Here is an 18,970-nt window from a genome sequence, read left to right on the forward strand (position 1 = left end):
TGGCTCACGGGTGCTATGTGGTGCAGGTAAAGGCAAGAGGAAGCTGGACCATCCTTGAGTTGGAGAGCTTAGGTGATGACGTGTACATATGCAGCTGCTCGTCCGCCACGGCCGAGGTTTAAAGTGGAACTAGGGTTGAACCCTGTTTTGCCGCTTAGAACGGCCTGTTGTAAATATTTTCTGTAATAAACTCTGAATTGTATTTTTGGGATCCCAATGTATATATTAAACGTTCTAATGAAACGTTACATCATAACCAAAATGTTTAAACCCTGAACCGCTAATCACACTTAGATCACGTTTTGGCCAAATGACTCGATTAGCGAGTTTTGCACTGTTTACAAGGCACACCGTAACGGTCCCAGAAGTTGGGGCGTTACAAAGACCACATTATAATGTGGATTTTTTCGAGCCATTCAGCATGAGACGATCTGTGAATGCAAGTTATCAGTCTAGTCATAACGGGGTTAATTTCGGGGCTTGGGGTGAGTCTCGGGGTAATTTGAGGATTAGAACATTACCGGGAATTAAAGGGTAATGAGATGTGATTTATTAGCATTTGAGAATATTGAGAATAACGGGAATTGGAGGGCGTTAATTATGATTAACGAGATAGACGCGAAAGGACAATTTTGCACTTGGTGGCTGTTAAGGGTTTTAATTAGGCATGAGGGCATTTAGGTCTTTTCACCCTAAGGTTAAATTTAGCCATTAGAAGGATGTGGAAGTTAACCAAAACAGTGCATCTTCTTCTCCTCAACCGATCACCATTTCTCTTCTATTTTCCTTTGAATTTTGAAGCTTCTTTTGAGGAACCAAGCTAGGGAGTCAAGTCTTGATAAGCTAGGGTTGTGTTCCACCATTGAAGAGGGTGTATTACTGAGATTGTGGTGAGTTTTTAACGATTAAAACCTTAGTTATTTCTTTGTTTTCATTTACTTTTCATTGGCAAAGGTTACTTGGGTTATGATGCCTAGGTCATGTGTAGATGGTTTTTGGGCACTTTTGAGGGTTTTTGGCACGGGGTTTCAATTCTTAAGGCTCGGATCGAATCTACTCACCGTTTGGGTACAATTCTGGGTCCCGGGAGTGAGGTTTAGGTCAAGAACCTTTTATTGTTGATTTTCATTAATGGAGATTGAAATTGGTTATGACTAGGTGACCGCTAAGGAATCAAAAGGATCGATCGTTCTCATTCAATTTTTATTTATTGCTCGAACCGAAGGTAAGAAAAATGCACCCCATATGTGACATGCATGGTTATTATTGAGGTATGTTGAGTGTTTAAATGTGGACATTGATTGCATATCAAATGCTTAGCAAATATTGCTCACTTGTGAATGGCACTGACTTATTTGTCAGAGTCGGCAATGGTGTCGGTATTAACTGTGAAGCTGTGACTTATTAGTCAAGTTCGACAATAGTACCGAGCACTGGTCGTATGGAATTGACTTATGAGTCAAGGACGGTTTTAGCTTGTTTAACACAAGCTGATAAAAATGAGATCTAATCGACATCAGCATTTAATGACTCATCATGAGCATTAATGCTGGACCGACCTCAAGTTCGATGAAAACTAAAAGTGCTTGTCTAGTCTAAAGGCTAGTTATTTAGAGCCAGAGCCAAAAGGCTAAGGTGACCTACACGTCACATGGCTAGGAGGGTATGGGACCTCAGAGATAGACTTATGAGTCATCTGCCCGAGATGGACTTATGAGTCATCGGACCGAGATGGACTTATCAGTCATCTGACTGAGATAGACTTATCAGTCATCTGACCGAGATATACTTATCAGTCATCTATTTATAGAGTGACTTATTAGTCAACTGTTCAAAGAATGACTTATTACTCATCTACCTCAAAGAGACTTATTAGTCATCTGACCTAGATGGACTTATCAGTCATCTAACCGAGATGGACTTATCAGTCATCTGACTGAGATAGACTTATCAGTCATCTGACCGAGATAGACTTATCAGTCGTCTATTTAGAGAGTGACTTATTAGTCATTTGACCGAGATGGACTTATCAGTCATCTGACTGAGATAGACTTATCAGTCATCTGACCGGGATAGACTTATCGGTCATCTATTTAGAGAGTGACTAATTAGTCAATTGTTCAAATAATGACTTATTAGTCATCTACCTTAGAGAGACTTATTAGTCATCTACCTCACAGTAAGAGACTTCTTAGTCATCTACTCAGAGTGCAAGACTTCACAAACATTTAATTGTACATGCTTACATGCATGAGTAGGGTCATTACTGCTATGCATGCCTATTATGACTTAGTAACATGTTATTACTTGTTCATGAGCATGTTGAGTTTTCTTGCTGGGCTTCGGCTCACGGGTGCTATGTGGTGCAAGTAAAGACAAAAGAAAGCTGAACCATCCTTGAGTTGGAGAGCTTAGGTGACAATGTGTACATATGCAGCTGCTCGACCACCACGGCCAATGGTTTAAAGAGGAACTAGGGTTAAACCCTATTTTGCTGCTTAGGTCGGTTGGTTGTAAATATTTTGCTGTAATTAACCTTTAAATTATATTTTGGGATCCCAATGTATAAAGTAAACGTTTTAGTGAAACGTTATATCTTAACCAAATTTTTTAACCCTAAACCGCTAATCATACTTAGTTACACAATTATGGCCAAATGACTTAGTTAGCGAGTTTAGCACTGTTTAAATGCACACCGTAATGGTCCCTGGAGATTAGGGCATTACATTGAGGATTTGCAACTAGATTTAGAAATCATCACTGAGATAAGATTTAGAACAAGTTTCTTACTGAATTTTCTAGTTTTCTTTAAGTGGTTTGAGGTTTTGAACTCAAGTATTTAGGTTTAAGTTGTAGTAAGATTTCAGTTAAGTTTTTGGGGTGCTTGTGCTAGTTATGTTGCTTGAATATGAATTCTGGACTGAATTCTAGGTTTATGGTTTGGAATTGGTGAATTTCAGGAAGTTTAGCTTGTAAAATGCATGAGGATTTATGGTTTTGGGGCTCGTGTTGCGGCCTGCATGAACTCAGAGGCTTGGGAGCCTCAAATTTTTCCCTAGGCAACACAGCGCAAGCTGAGGCGCACCACGACCCTAGGGGCAGGCTGCAAATAAAATTAGGGGAAATGGCCTATGTGTTAGGATTAATGCCCTAAAAGCATGAAAATATATTTTATTGATTTTAAATAAAAGTACAATTTTATTATATTTGAATGTTATAATTATTGTTTGAATTAATTACATAATAATATCAAGAAAGTTTCCTATTCATTCATGAGAATATGATCTTGTATTAGTACGAGAGAATTAAGACCATATATAATGAATAAAATAGTTAGTAACATATTAAAGTAAGGAATCTTTCATGAATGATTACTAGTACAGTTTGCTAAGCATATGAGATGCAAGTAATCTAGATTTGGATTACTAATGTGGATAAACATCTTAGTAAATGTGTTGTATATAATAGAGATTATATATGACAGGACCGATGAGAATTAATCATCTTTATAGACTTGCCATTTGACGTAAAGATTTAAATCTTGTCATAATAGATGATCAATTGTAGATTAGCCTAACTCCTGAGTATTCATGAACTCCTGTTTATGTTTATTGGATCTTTTGATTCACTCGTTAAGGTCTCTTAGAATAATGAGGCTAATGACTTTTGTTTTGGAGATTCAATATCATGGATGGCTAAGAACATGAATTACAATAATGGTATCCATGCTTTCTGATAGATCAAATATTGGTTCCCCTAAGGGTTGATTCTGGAACTGAATAGCTATTGAGCTCAAATCTATAATTAGATTAGAGATTAATTATTCGCTAGTGAATTAATGGTACTTAAGGATCAAGAGGTAATTAGAAGAGTAAAACGTAATTTTGACTGGCTCTAATTAACGAACCAATAATGGAGGACAAAAATACATATATTGATTATATCAATGGACTACTAGAGAAAACTCTATAAATATAATTTTATAAATACTTAGAGTGCAATTCCATGTTTATAGTGGAGTAATCATGAAATAAATCAATAATATTATTAGATTAAAGAGTTTAATTAATAATCTTGTTTATTGGAGCTTCGTATTATAGGTCTATGGTCCCCAATTCACCTCTATCCTACACTGTCAAGGGTAAGGATGTCAAAAGAAAGATTTGTTAAGAGAAATGACTAAATTGTAAAGGAATTAATTTTCCACAGCAAGAAAATAATTATTTGATAATTATGGGTAATTGATTAATTGTGAATCAATTAATTATTTAACTATATAGTTTTTATTTTGAAAAAATATAGGTTAAAATTAATATTAATCTTGTTTGGATTAATATAAAGAGATAAAATAATAAATATCTTATTTATAATATGATATTTATTTATTTAATTTAAAATTGATATTTTAAGATACAGTTAATTTTGAATTAACTAATATTTATGTTGGAATAAATATCTTATCTTAAAAGTTGATTAAATAAACAAATGAGAAAATTAGGGCAACCTAATAGGGCTAGGTGACACACACTGTACCGTACAATGTTTGGTGCTTAGCATCAGGGATTTTATCCCTGTGATTTGAATTTTGAATTTCAATTAAATTTGTTTAATCAGTTATTTAATTATTATTTTTTAAATATGATTTAAATAGATAATTAAATGAAAATATCCAATTAGTTTTAATTTGGATTATATTTTAATCAAATAAATATTATTTAATTAGATTAAATATCTTTATAAATCTGGTATATGTGATATTCAGAAAACGATGAACGATCAGACTCTCTCTAAAAAGCGATAGTTTTCCCTAAACCTGAATATTATTCTAAACCTTCTCTCTCTCTAAAACTCTCTAGATCTCATGTGTTCAATACATCTAGGGAATCACATAAATCAACATTTCGAATCCTACGTGCTCACGCACATCCTTGTGTGTTTAAGGATTGGTCTGAAAGATTAGGGTGTTAGATCCCAGAACACTGGATAGGAAGATTATTGATTTATACAAAAAGACTCAAGGACACTTGATAGGCTACAAGAGATAATCCCTAATCTATTTGTACTTGATTTAATATTTATATGTGTATGATTCTGGCTGGTATTAATATTTATTAAAATGGGTCCATCTATTCTGCTGCGTACCTTTGATTTGATCATTTAATACAAACACTATGTTGGGTTTTAAGCTCGGGAACCCAAATCTTAAGGCTCGGAAAGGATTCTGCTACCCGGTTTGGTAGAATTCGAGGTCTCAAAGGCAATTATTTTAATCTGAAGTTCTTAATTGGTTATGGATTGATGGATATCTATTTATTATGGCGTTGTGACTAGGTTTTACATCAAATCTCAGGTTTAGGGGATCGTGCTCAAGATCGCGTTAATCTACCAACTCGTGACACAGGTAAGAAAACTGTTTGTGTCCGTAGACCAGGGCATTACCCGACTTTTTGTGCTTAAGTGTTTTATATGAATGTTATGACCTGATGTGCTATGTGTGCATGATTGTGAATAAACAGCGAAGGTCGAGAATGGCGAAGGCTGAGAACGACGAAGGCCGGGGACGGCAAGGGCCGGGATCAGCATTAAGCACACTGAGTGCACCCGCTTGGTGAAGACCGCGAACCTAGGGCTTGGTAAAGCACTTGGTTCGGCATAGGTCATTTTATGTTTAATTTGCTGTCTATTTAAACGATACATTATTGGATTGATTGTGATATGTTATGTGTTGAGTTTTCTTGTTGGGTTCAACTCACGGGTGCTCTATGGTGCAGGTAAGGGCAAGGGAAATGTCGATCAACCATGAGTTCAAGAGCGTGGAGCGGTGTGTACATGTTCGGCCTACCTGGCTGCCACAGTCGGGGATATTTTGAGGAATATGTTGTAATGGTTGATTTTGTCGCCTAGGTCGACTGTATTCGCATTTTTGAGTTGTAAAACATTTTCAAGCAGTATTTTGGGATCCCAAATGTATAACTTTTATATTTGAATGAATGTCCAACTCTTTTAAAATTAATGTCGTCAAATGAGTTTTTATTTCTATTTAATCACACCTTTCAACCTAAAACCTTGATTAGTGAGCTAATGGCACATTTATAAATCACATGGTAATGACTCTAAGGTAGTAGGGTGTTACAACTTGGTATCAAAGCGTGCCAAGGTTTATGGTTCCTAGAGATCGACCGAACATGTACACTCGCTGCCAGTGACATGCTCGACTCGGGGTTGATCGGTATTAAATGAACTATGTGTTTAATTTCTTGTCTGAGTTGCCCTGTTTGCCTAAATATTATAGATAGAGCATGATGAATGTGTTTATATATGTATGATGCCAGGGCATGACCCCTTGATTTTTGTATGCTTATGTTGTGTATATGTGGTGTGAATTGATGTTTGTACTATACTGATGGGACTTGGAGGTTGTTTTTTTTTGGATGTTGTTATCATTCCAGATGTGTGGCATCATTGATTGTAGGAATATTGAAGTTATGCCTCGGTGATCGATCAGACTCCACGACAATAGGGCCGAAGATGACAACCAGGGTCAGGACCCTCCACCTGCCCTATAGAATTGGCAACAGTTGTTTGCCGAAATGGAAGTAAGACTTCAGTGAATGGAAGATGAGCTCCGAGAACTGAGGCAACAGGCCCCTCCTCAGGGTATTGGGTTACAGATTCCACAGGTTGTTGCACCAATACCAGCCCAGCCTATGATGGAGAATAGGTGGGAACCTTTATATGAGAGGTTCAGGAAGCAACACCCTCCCACCTTTGAGGGTGGTCCAGACCCACTACGGGAAAAGCAATGGATGAACATGACTTCTTCCATCCTGGATTTCATGTGGGTGGAAGGGAACGAGAGGGTGGCCTACGCCAGCTTTATGTTGAGAGAAGACGCCCACGTCTGGTGGGAAGTTGTGTCCCAGAGGAGGGATGTGACAGTTATGACTTGGGAAGAATTTAGAGACGTCTTCAAAAAGAAATACTACATTGTGGCAGCCTGAGCTGCAAAGGTGGAGGAGTTTGTTAATCTGACTCAGAACCGGATGACGGTTACAGAATATGCACCGAAGTTTGACCGGTTGGCAAAGTTCACACCGGATTTGGTGCCTACTGATATGGTTTGGAGGGATTGGTTTGTGCAGGGATTGAATGTTATGATCGCCATTGATGTCAGGATAACATTAGATCCGAGGACTACCACCTATGCACAGGTAGTGAAGAAGGGCCTTACAGCTGAGGGGGCCAAAGATCAGATATGGCGAGAGGGCACTGCAAAGCGCGATGCTTGGAGGTTGGTGCCTCCTTTTACTGGTTCTAGCCGGGGTAGTGGCCTCAGTGAGCAGAAGAGAAAGGCCCCAGATTCTTTTGTTCCTCCTGGTTCAAATAGAAGGGCACGAGGTACTTTTAGTGGTCGTCATGGCGGGGGAGACAACTGGAGGAGTTTCCCAGAGTGTCAAAGCGACAACATCAGGGAGAGTGTAGAGTCTGAGCCTGCTTCACTTTTGGGAGTGTTAGTCACCTAAGGAAGGACTGCCCACATGCCAGGAAAGAAGAACCAAAGAAGAGCGACAGCGTCACTCCAGCCAGAGTACTCACCTTGACCCAGACTGAGGTTGAGGCTAGTCCCTCGGTCGTGACAGGTGAGATTTCTAGTGCTTGTTCTTTATTTACTGTATTGATTGATTTAAAATCTACTCATTTTTTTGTGTCTACTAGAGTGATAGATCATTTGTGTAGACCTTGTTATATGTATGCTAGCGGATTCAAGACTTTGTTGCCAACTGGGGAATTGGTAGTCTCTAAGAAATGGGTTAAGGAATTACCAATAGAGATAGACAGTAGGGAGTTGTCTGTGGATTTGATTGAGCTAGCAATGGATGACTTTGACATGATTCTGGGGATGGATTGGTTATCAAAGTACGGGGCAACGATAGACTGCAAGCGAAGGATGGTGACCGTTGAACCGAAAGGGGAGGAGCCCTTTGTATTAGTGGGGACAGTGAGTGGGCCACGAGTACCTATGGTCTCTGCACTAAAGGCTAGAGACCTAATGCAAGAAGGTTGCAGAGGATTCTCAAATGTAGTGGATACCTCTAGGATTGTTTCAGTTGGACCTGATGAGAACAGATTAGTATGCGAGTTTCCTGATGTATTCCCAACAGACTTGCCAAAGTTGCCACCACACCAAAAGATTGATTTCGTCATAGAGTTTGCGCCAGAGGCGAAGCCAGTGTCTAGGACACCTTATAGAATGGCTCCGACAAAGTTGAAGGAACTGAAGATTCAGTTTCAAAAATTACTAGATCTAGGATTCATCAGACCCAATTTTTCGCCATGGGGTGCTCCTGTTTTGTTCGTTAAGAAGAAGGATGGGCCTTAAGGATGTGCATTAACTACTGTTATCCAGATTTCCAGATAGCGTTTAGATGGATAGCCTCGGGGAAGCAGAATTATCAAAGTCTTTCACGAAAGGTGACCAGAGCTCGCGGATGGACAGAAAGGCTTCACCTCTCCCGTTTAGTGTCAAGCTTAGTCTTTCAAGCAACCGCGACACGGAAGCTCGTCAATTCTCCCGGACTCCCGAAGGGATATCCTTCGGGGAAGGTTCTTCCAGGAGAAGCTCTTTAGGTTACCTTCGCGGATACAGTTCCGTGCCTCGCACGGAAGAAGACCAAGCAGTCGAGTCATGGAGGAGGCATAGTTGGAATGATATCCACCTGACACAGGATCCCGCCTGACACGCCCGATAGGTCGAGGCCGCACACATCCCAGCACGCCTAAAAGTACCATTTCGCCTACTGTTCCGCTGACAGCCTGGAAAAGACAGCTGCCTTTGTGCATTCCCCATACTTTCATGTAAATATACCCACATAGAGCCTGGTAGCCAGGCGACTACGATAATTGTATCCCCTATTTATGGCTGGTGTAATTAAGGCTCAGGGGGGCAGAGTGAAACCCTAATCCAAAACCCTAGCTATAAAGACCTCCTCATTTTACGATAGGGGGGTCAAGAAATTAGAGAGCAGGAACTCTGCCAAAAATCTCTCTAGCTTCATCTTCTTCAAGAGAACCCGAGAGAAACATTGTGAGTTTGTGAGGGTCTTATACACCAGCCATTTCACTGTAATTCACTACAAGTATAATAACATCGACTCGTGGACTAGGGCTCGTTAACGCTTGAACCACGTAAAAAACCTGTTTGTTTATTTATATTTCTGCACTTCTACAGTTGTTATCTTTTTATTATTTTGTTTGTATTCGTTTCCGAAAAACTCGGTAAACATTTTGGTGCTTTCATTGAGAGCTGTAGAGAGTTGTTAGTCAGCTCTTTTTCTGTGTACGTTTTTTGTATTCACTCCGTACTGAAAAGATGGTGACTACGAGAAAATCCGCGGTACAGAACGAACCCCCGGTAGCCCAGACCGAAGGAGAAAGTACCCAAGACTCGGACTACCAGGGTGAAGACCCGACATCCTGCCAGGATTGGGTCAGCACTGAAGATATGACATACTTAGAAAACGAAGAAGAGTATGTCCGAGACGGTTACTACAAAGACGGCTACTAATACGAGAAGGATCCAGAACTGGTCCAAGTAGCCGAGGAACTGGTGGCTGCTAAGGCCAAGCTTGCTGAGCAGGAGCGCGTCTCCGAAAAAATGCAGCGCATGATGGAGCGCCTCCGGAGATCTAGGCGACTCGGACGAGGACGCCTCTGTTTTAGGTGGTGTTGATGCCACCATGCCGGATCCAGCCGTTCCTGGACCATCCAAAGCCGCCCCTAACAAGGGCAAAGAAAAAGTTGGGGAGCCTGTGCGCACTAACGCCCCTGCACCTCCTAAAGACACGAATCACCAGGCCAACTGCCCCCCCCCCCCCCCCCCGCGCGCAGAAGGTCTCTGGCGCTCCTAAGCCCAGACGTCCTTCAGCCCCAAGGGGGCACTCTGTGCCTGAAGGGCCCGGTGCTAAGGCACCCAGGCTTAGGGGAAGGAACAACCGCCCCAGTGATTCCGTCAACCAGGACGGTCGAGCTGCGGACACGCACTTCGAGGATAGCTAGTCCACGGTGGACCTAAGAAGAAGGTTGGAGGCCAAGTATGAAAAGGCCAAAGGAGAAAAGGCCCGGCCTCGCGGAGATGACCTGCGAAATCATCTCAACGACAAGATCCGGGGACGTGACCTCCCGGAGAGTGATACAAAGAGGCTCGAGGAACAGACAGCTGCCTTGACCAAGCTAGTCCGAAAGCAAAGTGGGGCCCTGTCAGACTCTGAGGAGGAAGACCCGGAACCATGTATTCGGAGAATTGCGGAAACGCCCCTCCCGGAGAACTTCAAAATGCCTCATATAGAATTATATGAGGGGAGGACAGACCCGCGCACCCATCTAGCTAAATACAACAAGATGATGCAAGTGGCGCGCGTCAGTGAGGATGCCAAATTCATGTGCTTTTCACTCACCCTTACCAAGTCCGCGGAGGACTGGTGGAAAAGATTAGCTCCCGGACCCATCCACAGTTGGAAGGAGCTACAGTCCGCGTTCAGGAGGCAGTTCATTGCTGCCCGGGACCACGACATGGAGGTTGGTTCCTTAACCAACATCAAGCAACTACCCAATGAGAGCCTCAAAGCTTTCATTCAAAGAATGATGGAAGCTGCTGCTAAGACCAAGGTTAGCGATGATATGAAGCTGATCGCCCTTCAATCGGGGCTTACCGTCGGTTCCCTGCTATGGGGGGAAATGCAAAGGAGACGGGCAGAAACTCTGTCCGAATTCATGTCGAAAGCTCAAGGAATCATCAACCTTGAAGATGCCTACCAACAGGCCTTTGGAGTTCCCCCAGCTTCGACGCCCTCCGTGACTGCGCCGAGCTTTGCTTCGCAAGCTCCCGCACCAGCCCTCACGTTTCCAGGAGCCCAGTTCACTCCAAGCGTGTATGGACCTTCCGCGTCTGCTCAGACGCCGAGTCAAACCCATTTTTCTGGGTACGGAGCTGTACAAACCGGATTTAGTCTCGCTCCCGGCCGGTCGCAACCGCAAGCGGAAGGCCCAGAACAAAATCTGAGCCAATCGCGGAATAAACGAGGAGGATGAAACTCCAACCGGGGGGACCATTCAAAGAAACCCCGGAAGGACTATGAGCCCAAGTTCACGGAGTACACCAGTTTGATAGACTCACGAGAGAATGTCTATCGAGCGACCTGTAATATGGTCAACTACAGGAAGCCCCCGAAAGTGTCTCATGGAGGAAGGCGTCCGCGAGACTCCAATAAAAGGTGTGAGTTCCACGGAGACGTGGGGCACACCACAAACGAGTGCCTTCAACTGAAGGATGAGATCGAGTCCCTGGCAAGAGCGGGACACCTCGGTCAATGGGTGAGGATACCCATAATCTATCCCGGACAGGGAGTAGTTCACGGAGCTGCGTTCTCTCCGGGACAGAGGGGGACCGCTAGCGCTCCTGGAGCCAGTCACCCCCAAGCTCCTGGATCCCAGTTCCCAGCGCTTCCTGCTCCGACCTCTCCGACACCCATTTCCATGTTGGCTCCAGGACCCGGAAATCCATATCCACCTGGCCTTGCTCCGCCATCTGTTGACGGACACGTAGCCACCATTTCCGGAGGACCACACCTTGCCGGAAGCACCCGCAACTCCCAGAAAAGGTACTTGAGGGAGTTAGAACACACCGGGGAGATGTGCGCCTTGGTTTTCAGTCACCTGCTCAGCGTCCCCGAATGATGGATCTTCCCATCACCTTCACGGAAGATGACGCCCGACATGTCCACTTCCCCCACAACGATCCCCTCGTCGTGGAAGCCCAGATTGCCAATAAGAAGGTGTCACGGATCCTAGTCGATAATGGAACCTCCGTAAACATCCTCTTCAAAGCTGCCTTCCACGCGATCGGATTAACCGAGACTGATCTGACCCCATGCCCCATCCAGCTTCAGGGGTTCAATGGGGATGCACTCATGCCCTTAGGCAAAATTCAACTTCCAGTCACCCTCAGAGGAGACAGCGACGCTTGTGCCTTCAGGCACTGCACATTCGTGGTGTTCGACTGCCCCACGGCGTATAATGCCATCCTAGGCCGACCGGTCCTAATCGATTTTGGGGCAATAACCTCGATACGCCACTTATGTTTGAAGTTTCCATGTGACAACGGGCGTATCGGCACCCTCAGAGGGGACCAACGAAGTGCACGAAGCTGTTATAACGTCTCCGTCCGATCCGTCTACACGGTCCAGGAGGCGACTGTTGCCGCTCCTTTGGCGGAGAATCTGCCAGAAAATGGGGGTGCCCAAGGGGCATATGTTGACGAACTCGACCCTAGATTGGGAGTCGAGAGGGCGATAGAGCCGATGGAGGAAGTCGAGGAGGTGATCCTCAACTCGGAAGATCCCACCAAAGTCATTCAGGTGGGGAAAAACCTTCCATCGGCCATTCGAGAAAAGATCGTGGCCACTGTGAAGAATAATCAGGATATCCTGGCATGGTGCCACGCTGATATGACGGGGATTAATCCTAATGTTGCGTGCCACACACTCAACATCGACCCATCTGCAACTCCAGTTCGCCAAAAGAGGAGGCCGTTAGACCCAGTGAGGGCCGAAGTAGTCAAAGCTGAAGTGGACAAGCTGATGTCCATAGGCTTTATCCAGGAGTCACACTATCCCGTGTGGTTGGCCAACCCGGTTCTGGTCCCGAAACCCAATGGGTCCTGGAGAATGTGTATTGACTTCACGGACCTAAACAAAGCCTGCCCAAAAGACTGTTTCCCTCTTCCGCGAATCGATCAAATGGTAGACACTACTTCCGGGTATGAACTCTTATCCTTCATGGATGCATACTCCGGGTACAACCAGATCAAGATGCATGTCGCGGACCGGGAACACACCAGCTTCCTCACGGACAAGGGTGTCTACTATTACGTGGTCATGCCTTTCGGTTTGAAGAATGCTGGGGCGACATACCAGCGCCTAGTAAACAGGATGTTCAAGGACCAGCTGGGGAGGAATATGGAGGTGTATGTAGACGACATGTTGGTAAAATCCAAGACCTCCGGGGACCACAGTGACGACCTTGAGGAAGCTTTCGCCGTGATCCGAAAGTACAGAATGAAACTGAATCCGAAGAAATGTACTTTCGGGGTCTCGTCGGGGAAGTTCCTCGGTTTCATTGTCAGCTCCCGCGGAGTGGAGGCCAACCCTGAGAAAATTCAGGCATTCATAGATATGCCTTCTCCCCGAAAGCATAAGGATGTCCAAAGCGTTACGGGAAGGATAGCTGCTCTCAGCCGCTTCGTATCTAAGGCCACTGACAAATGTGTCCCCTTCTTCAATGTTTTGCGAGGAAACAAGAGGTTTGAGTGGACCCCCGAATGCGAAGCAGCCTTCCAACACCTCAAGGAACATCTAACTCAAGCTCCCATACTGTCCAAACCTGTCGAAGGAGAGGCGTTGTTCTTGTACTTAGCTGTGACCAAGCATGCCGTAAGTGCCGCTCTCGTCCGGGAAGACGGCCGTCTCCAGCTCCCTGCGTATTACGTGAGCAAGAGGTTACTGGACGCCGAGTCCAGATATTCAATGATCGAGAAACTCTCCCTCTGCTTACTAATCGCTTCGCGGAAGCTAAGGCCCTATTTCCAGGCACACACCATCAGAGTACTCACCAACCACCCTCTCCGACAAGTCTTGCAGAAGCCCGAGTCTTCTGGCAGATTACTTAAATGGGCCATGGAGCTGAGCCAGTTTGACATCCACTACCAGCCACGTGTTTCCATAAAAGGTCAAGCTCTCGCGGACTTAATGGTGGAATGCTCAGGAATGAATGACCTCCCGGAAGATCCTGTCCCGGAACTTCCCACCTGGAAGGTCTATGTAGACGGAGCCTCAAATGAAAAAGGAGCTGGAGCAGGGGTTATCCTAATTTCTCCCCAAGGACATCAGCTCCAGAGCGCCATCCGTTTCGCGTTCCCAGCATCCAACAACGAGGCAGAACACGAAGCCATGCTAGCTGAATTACAACTGGCCAGGGAAGTCGGAGCCCAAAAAATCGAAGTATACAGCGACTCCCAACTTGTGGTAAACCAAATATCCGGAGAATACCAGACGAAAGGCGAAAAAATGGCTGCCTACGTGTCTCTCTCCCGCGGCCTCCTGCAGCATTTCAAAGGCCACCTAATCCGCCAGGTCCCCCGGGACCAGAATTCACTCGCGGACACACTAGCCAAGCTTGCAACAGACCCGGAGATTGAACAATATGGCCTAGTGCCCATCGGGCACTTAGAAGCGCCTAGTACCAAGACACGGAGGGTAAATGCCATCATCGACCATTCCCATTCCTGGATAGGACCCATCCTCAGATTTCTCACCACCGGAGAGCTCCCCACTGATAAAGCTGACGCAAGAAAGCTCCAATATCAAGCTCCCCGATATGTGGTTATGGATGGAAAGCTTTACCGCAGGGGGTTGTCCATACCCTTCCTTAGGTGTGTTGCCGGAACCGAAATCAGCACCATCATCCATGAGATTCACGGAGGCTTCTGTGGCGATCATACCTCCGGGCTGAGCCTCTCCAAAAAGATCCTTCGTCAAGGATACTTCTGGCCCACCATGAAGAAGGATTGTGTGGATTATGTCAGAAAATGTGAGCAGTGCCAGAGGTACGCCAAGGTTCCGCGTGTGCCGCCTACAGAAATTATCTTAATGACCAGCCCCTGGCCGTTCGTCGTTTGGGGCATTGACCTAGTAGGTTCCCTCCCAACTGGAAAGGGTGGAGTGAAGTATGCCATAGTCGCGGTAGACTACTTCACCAAATGGGCTGAAGCTGAACCTATGAACACGGTCACCTCTAAGAAAGCACTGGACTTTGTCATCAAGAATATAGTGTGTCGTTTCGGGCTTCCGCGAAAAATTGTGTCCGACAACGGAAAGCAATTTGACAGTGAGCATTTCACGGACTTCTGTGCTTCGCATGGAATCATCAAAAGCTTTTCCGCAGTCGCTAGACCTCAAGCCAATGGGCAAGTGGAAGCAATGAACAAAATCTTAAAGACCACGTTGAAGAAAAAACTCCAAGCATGCAAGGCTCACTGGCCGGAAGAGCTTCCGCGAGTACTTTGGGCCTATCGCACAACAGAGAGAACTTCGACGGGGCACACACCTTATTCCATGACCTTCGGTTGCGAGGCCGTCATCCCAGTAGAAACTATGATCCCCTCTCACAGGCAGGACACCTACGACCCTACCCGGAACCACGCCCTTCTCCAGGAGTCCCTGGACATGATCGAAGAGCTCCGGGAGCAGTCGCAGGTCCAACTAAAAATGTACCAAGGCAAGATAGCCCGACACTTCAACACAAGAGTTAAGAGCCGTACATTCGAAGTTGGGGACCTTGTCCTACGGAGAGTATTTCCTGCTACGCAGGATCCGGGAGTGGGAGTCCTCGGACCTAACTGGGAAGGCCCCTATGAAGTCCAAGAAAAAGTGGGCCATGGGACGTATAATTTAAAGAGACTCGACGGATCTAAAGTCCCTCGCGCCTGGAACGCGGAGCACCTCCGCCGTTACTATCAGTAGGCCCCGGACTATCTAGTCGGAAGTCCTTGGTAGACGTAGCCAAAATGTAAAATATGGAGATAATCCTCCCAGCTGTAAAACGCATGCCTAACAGGCTAATTTAATAAAACACGGAGAGATTCACTCCGCTTTTACTGCATTTTTTATCCCTTTGTTCCAAGCTGCGTTTTAACAAGTGACCACGCGGTCCGGAGACGTCCGGACCCCACGCTCACTTGGGGGGGGGGGGGTATACATGGCTAAGGCATAGCCATACGCCCCTTGAACAAAACATACAGAGAACACCACTTATGTGTTAGCATTGTGTTTGAAAATTTTAAATTGTTAAGCTTAAGTTGATTTGTTGCCATGAACATAAATGCATTACGTGTCATATGTGCCTTATGTGGTTATGTGAAAATTGCCATGCAAATGTCTGCCATTATGCATCATGAAAATTATCTCCTGTGTAGCCCAGCGATGAACAGGACTGGGGGTTGAGGCACATTCAGAGAGCTACGCCGAAACACCCCCAACTCCCTGACAAGTCCTTCGCAGAATACTCCGCGACCGCTGTAAAGCTTTGCTTCGCAAGTTTCAGCTCCAGGTCTCATACAGTAATGAATAGCGAGATCCGCGACCGCTGAAAGCTTTGCTTCGCAAGATCCAGCTCCGGGTCCCGCAAGGCGAAAGATGGCAAGATCCGCGACCGCTGAAAGCTTTGCTTCGCAAGCTCCAGCTCCGGGTCCTGCAAGGCGAAAGATGGCAAGATCCGCGACCGCTGTAAGCTTTGCTTCGCAAGCTCCAGCTCCGGGTCCCGCAAGGCGAAAGATGGCAAGATCCGCGACCGTTGTAAGCTTTGCTTCGCAGGCTTCAGCTCCGGATCTCACAAAATAATGCATGGCGAGATCCTCGACCACTGCAAGCTTCGCTTCGCAAGCTTCAGCTCCAGGAGAAGATATGATCGATCCCCCAATTACAGCAGGCCTTGCTTCGCAAAGCCCCTGCTCCGGGATCGCACATGGTAGGCGTGGCAATTTCCCCGACCGCAACGAACCTTGCCTCGCAGGGCTTCATGCCAGGTCCCTGAAGTCGGCCACCATGAGGTTCGCAACGACAGTTAGTTTTGCTTCGCAAAGATCTAACCCTAAGTCTAACGACGCTCACCAAAAGAACTCCCGTTCCGGCACTATGGAACGGGTCACCTTTGCAATCCCAGCAAACAGTATAACTACAAGTCCTGGGATTGGCTATTTGCCTTAGGAAAGCTGAAATACAGTGAAAGGAGTCTGGCCGTTGGAACCAAGAAACCTTCGTAACCTAGAAACTACGTGGGAAAAGACATTAGCCGTTGGAGCTTCAAGTTGGAAATGCATAGGTTCTAGCCGTTGGAACCAAAACCTCATACGCCCCTATAGCAGTTTCTACCGTATAAAAGTCTACCCTAAATGCAAAGTTAAACAAAGTGCTCGACAGAAAAGGAAAGAAGAATGCTATAATTATGGCAAATATGTCTGCAATGAGAAAAGAGTACAGGGAGCTTCGCCCCAAAGAAAAATACAAATGAAAAATAATAATCAGTAAAGAATATTTTTTATAAAAGATAAGACCCCTTCAAGCACTGGGGGTGGCAGCGGCATCCACGACCGGGGTCTCGGAGACAGCGGTTTCAACTGGGGCTGGCGGAGTCGGTTCATTGGAAGATGGAACGTCATCAATGGCAAGTTCAGAGGTCCCCGCCTCTTCGGGATCTTCTGCCTCAGGGACTCCAGCAGGCTCGTCGATGTTATAAGTCTGGACGTACACCTCTGGGCTTTGATCCCATGCCTGTATCTTTTCCCTCATGGCGGCGGCGTCCTCTCCCAGGTAGCCTACTACCTCCGGGTTTATTTTCCAAAGTTGGTGCATGAGGACCACGTGGGATAGATTAATCGTTCTATTCAGCACCACCTCGGCATTTTCCTTCTCCTTCAAGCGCTTCGCCTCAGAGGTCGCCAGCTTTGCTTCCGCGACAGCCAATTGAGCCTTCAGTTTTTCCAGCTCGGCCGTGGATGCATCCCGCTCTCCCTTAAGGGAAGCAATCTCCTTGCGCTGCACCCTATTTTGATCCAGCAAGGATTGCTTCTCAGTCAAATGCCCCCTGACAGTAAATTGCAAGGCTCCAATCTATTTATCCTTCTCAGCAAGCCCCAACTCCAGCATAGACGCGAGATCCTTGCTCCTCTTGTGATCTTGCTCCTCCTCGTGCAGCTTATTCTGAAGAATGGCGTATTCCTCGTTCTGCTTAAGGAGGAGATCGTTTTTCGATTGCAAGCGGGCATCCAGGGTGTCCTTCTCCCCCCTGGCCTGGGACAGCTCTTCCTGGAGCTTGGAGTTCTGGGCCTTCAAGTCATCCGACCGCTGCTTGAACTCATTCTCTGCGCTGGCCCGGTACTCTCGATATTTGGCAAGATATTTCTTATCCGCCTCTTCCTCGGCCGTGCGCCGGGCCTGGCTAATCTTCTCCATAGCCTCCCCCTTCATGCCCTCGACCTGTTGGGTCAATTTCTGCTTCTCCGCCTCCAAGGCCTGGCGACCCGCCTGGCTCTCCTCCAGCTGAACCAGAACTGCACCCACCTCCCGGAACGAGCGTTCTGCGATAAGAGAGGCCTGCAAGGAAAAACAGCAGAATAAGTTAAGCAGAACCAAATGTACTAAGACCAATGACCCCAGAACACAGTAACTGATAGCTCACCCCAGTAAGTTGCTGCTTTACGGCATGTGTCAGCAACAGCGGGTCCTTACTGCTACTGATGGCCCATTTCTCAGAATTGAGCTCGCACAAGCTCAAGGCCATGTCTTCCATCATCTCCGCCCCGAACGGCGCCAAAGCACGCCCGAGTCTAGGCACCAGCCTCTTCTCCAAGGCTGGGCCATCCAGAACCACTCCAGCCGGGTGAAGGGATCTCACCCCTTCTGCCAGCTCAGCTCTCTTCACGGCAGACAGGTTGTCTGCCCTTCCCTGAGTAACAGCCTTCTCGGCCTCCAACCGCCTCTTCAAAAAATTATCAGCCCGTCTTACACCCTCCAGGAGGGCAGCGGAGAAACGGGTTGGTTTCTGAGGGAATTGGAACTTCAAGCCAGGCTGAGGAAGGCTTGTTTGTTGAGAAAGTGGAAGAGAAGGAGAAGAAGGAGACCCCGGAAGGGTGGACTCCCTTTAGACTGGAGGAGGAGGTAAACGGGGTATTAGGGACGATAGGGAAGACACTACCGCCCTGGTTTGTTGTTGCTGCTGGTGTTTCTGTTGTTTTTGCTGCTGCGGTGGCGGAGGTGATTGCCTTTGTTGTTGCTGCTGCTGTTGCTGTTGCTTTTGCTGCTGCGGTGGCGGAGGTAATTGCCTTTGTTGTTGCTGCTGATTTTGCTGTTGTTTTTGCTGC

At 46.1% G+C, this 18,970-nt stretch overlaps 1 protein-coding gene across 1 annotated transcript in view; it reads left to right on the top strand.

Moving 5' to 3' along the window:
* Positions 1-7,043: 7,043 nt before the first annotated feature.
* The window catches only part of LOC133805907 (probable serine/threonine protein kinase IREH1), a 34,733-nt gene continuing 22,806 nt past the window's right edge, over positions 7,044-18,970 (top strand). The window contains exons 1-2 of the mRNA XM_062244053.1: positions 7,044-7,291; positions 7,717-7,792. Of these exons, the coding sequence (XP_062100037.1) occupies positions 7,044-7,291; positions 7,717-7,792 (324 nt within the window). The remainder of the gene's footprint in view (positions 7,292-7,716; positions 7,793-18,970) is intronic.

Source organism: Humulus lupulus, chromosome X (assembly GCF_963169125.1).
Source record: "Humulus lupulus chromosome X, drHumLupu1.1, whole genome shotgun sequence".
Classification (NCBI taxonomy): Eukaryota; Viridiplantae; Streptophyta; class Magnoliopsida; order Rosales; family Cannabaceae; genus Humulus; species Humulus lupulus.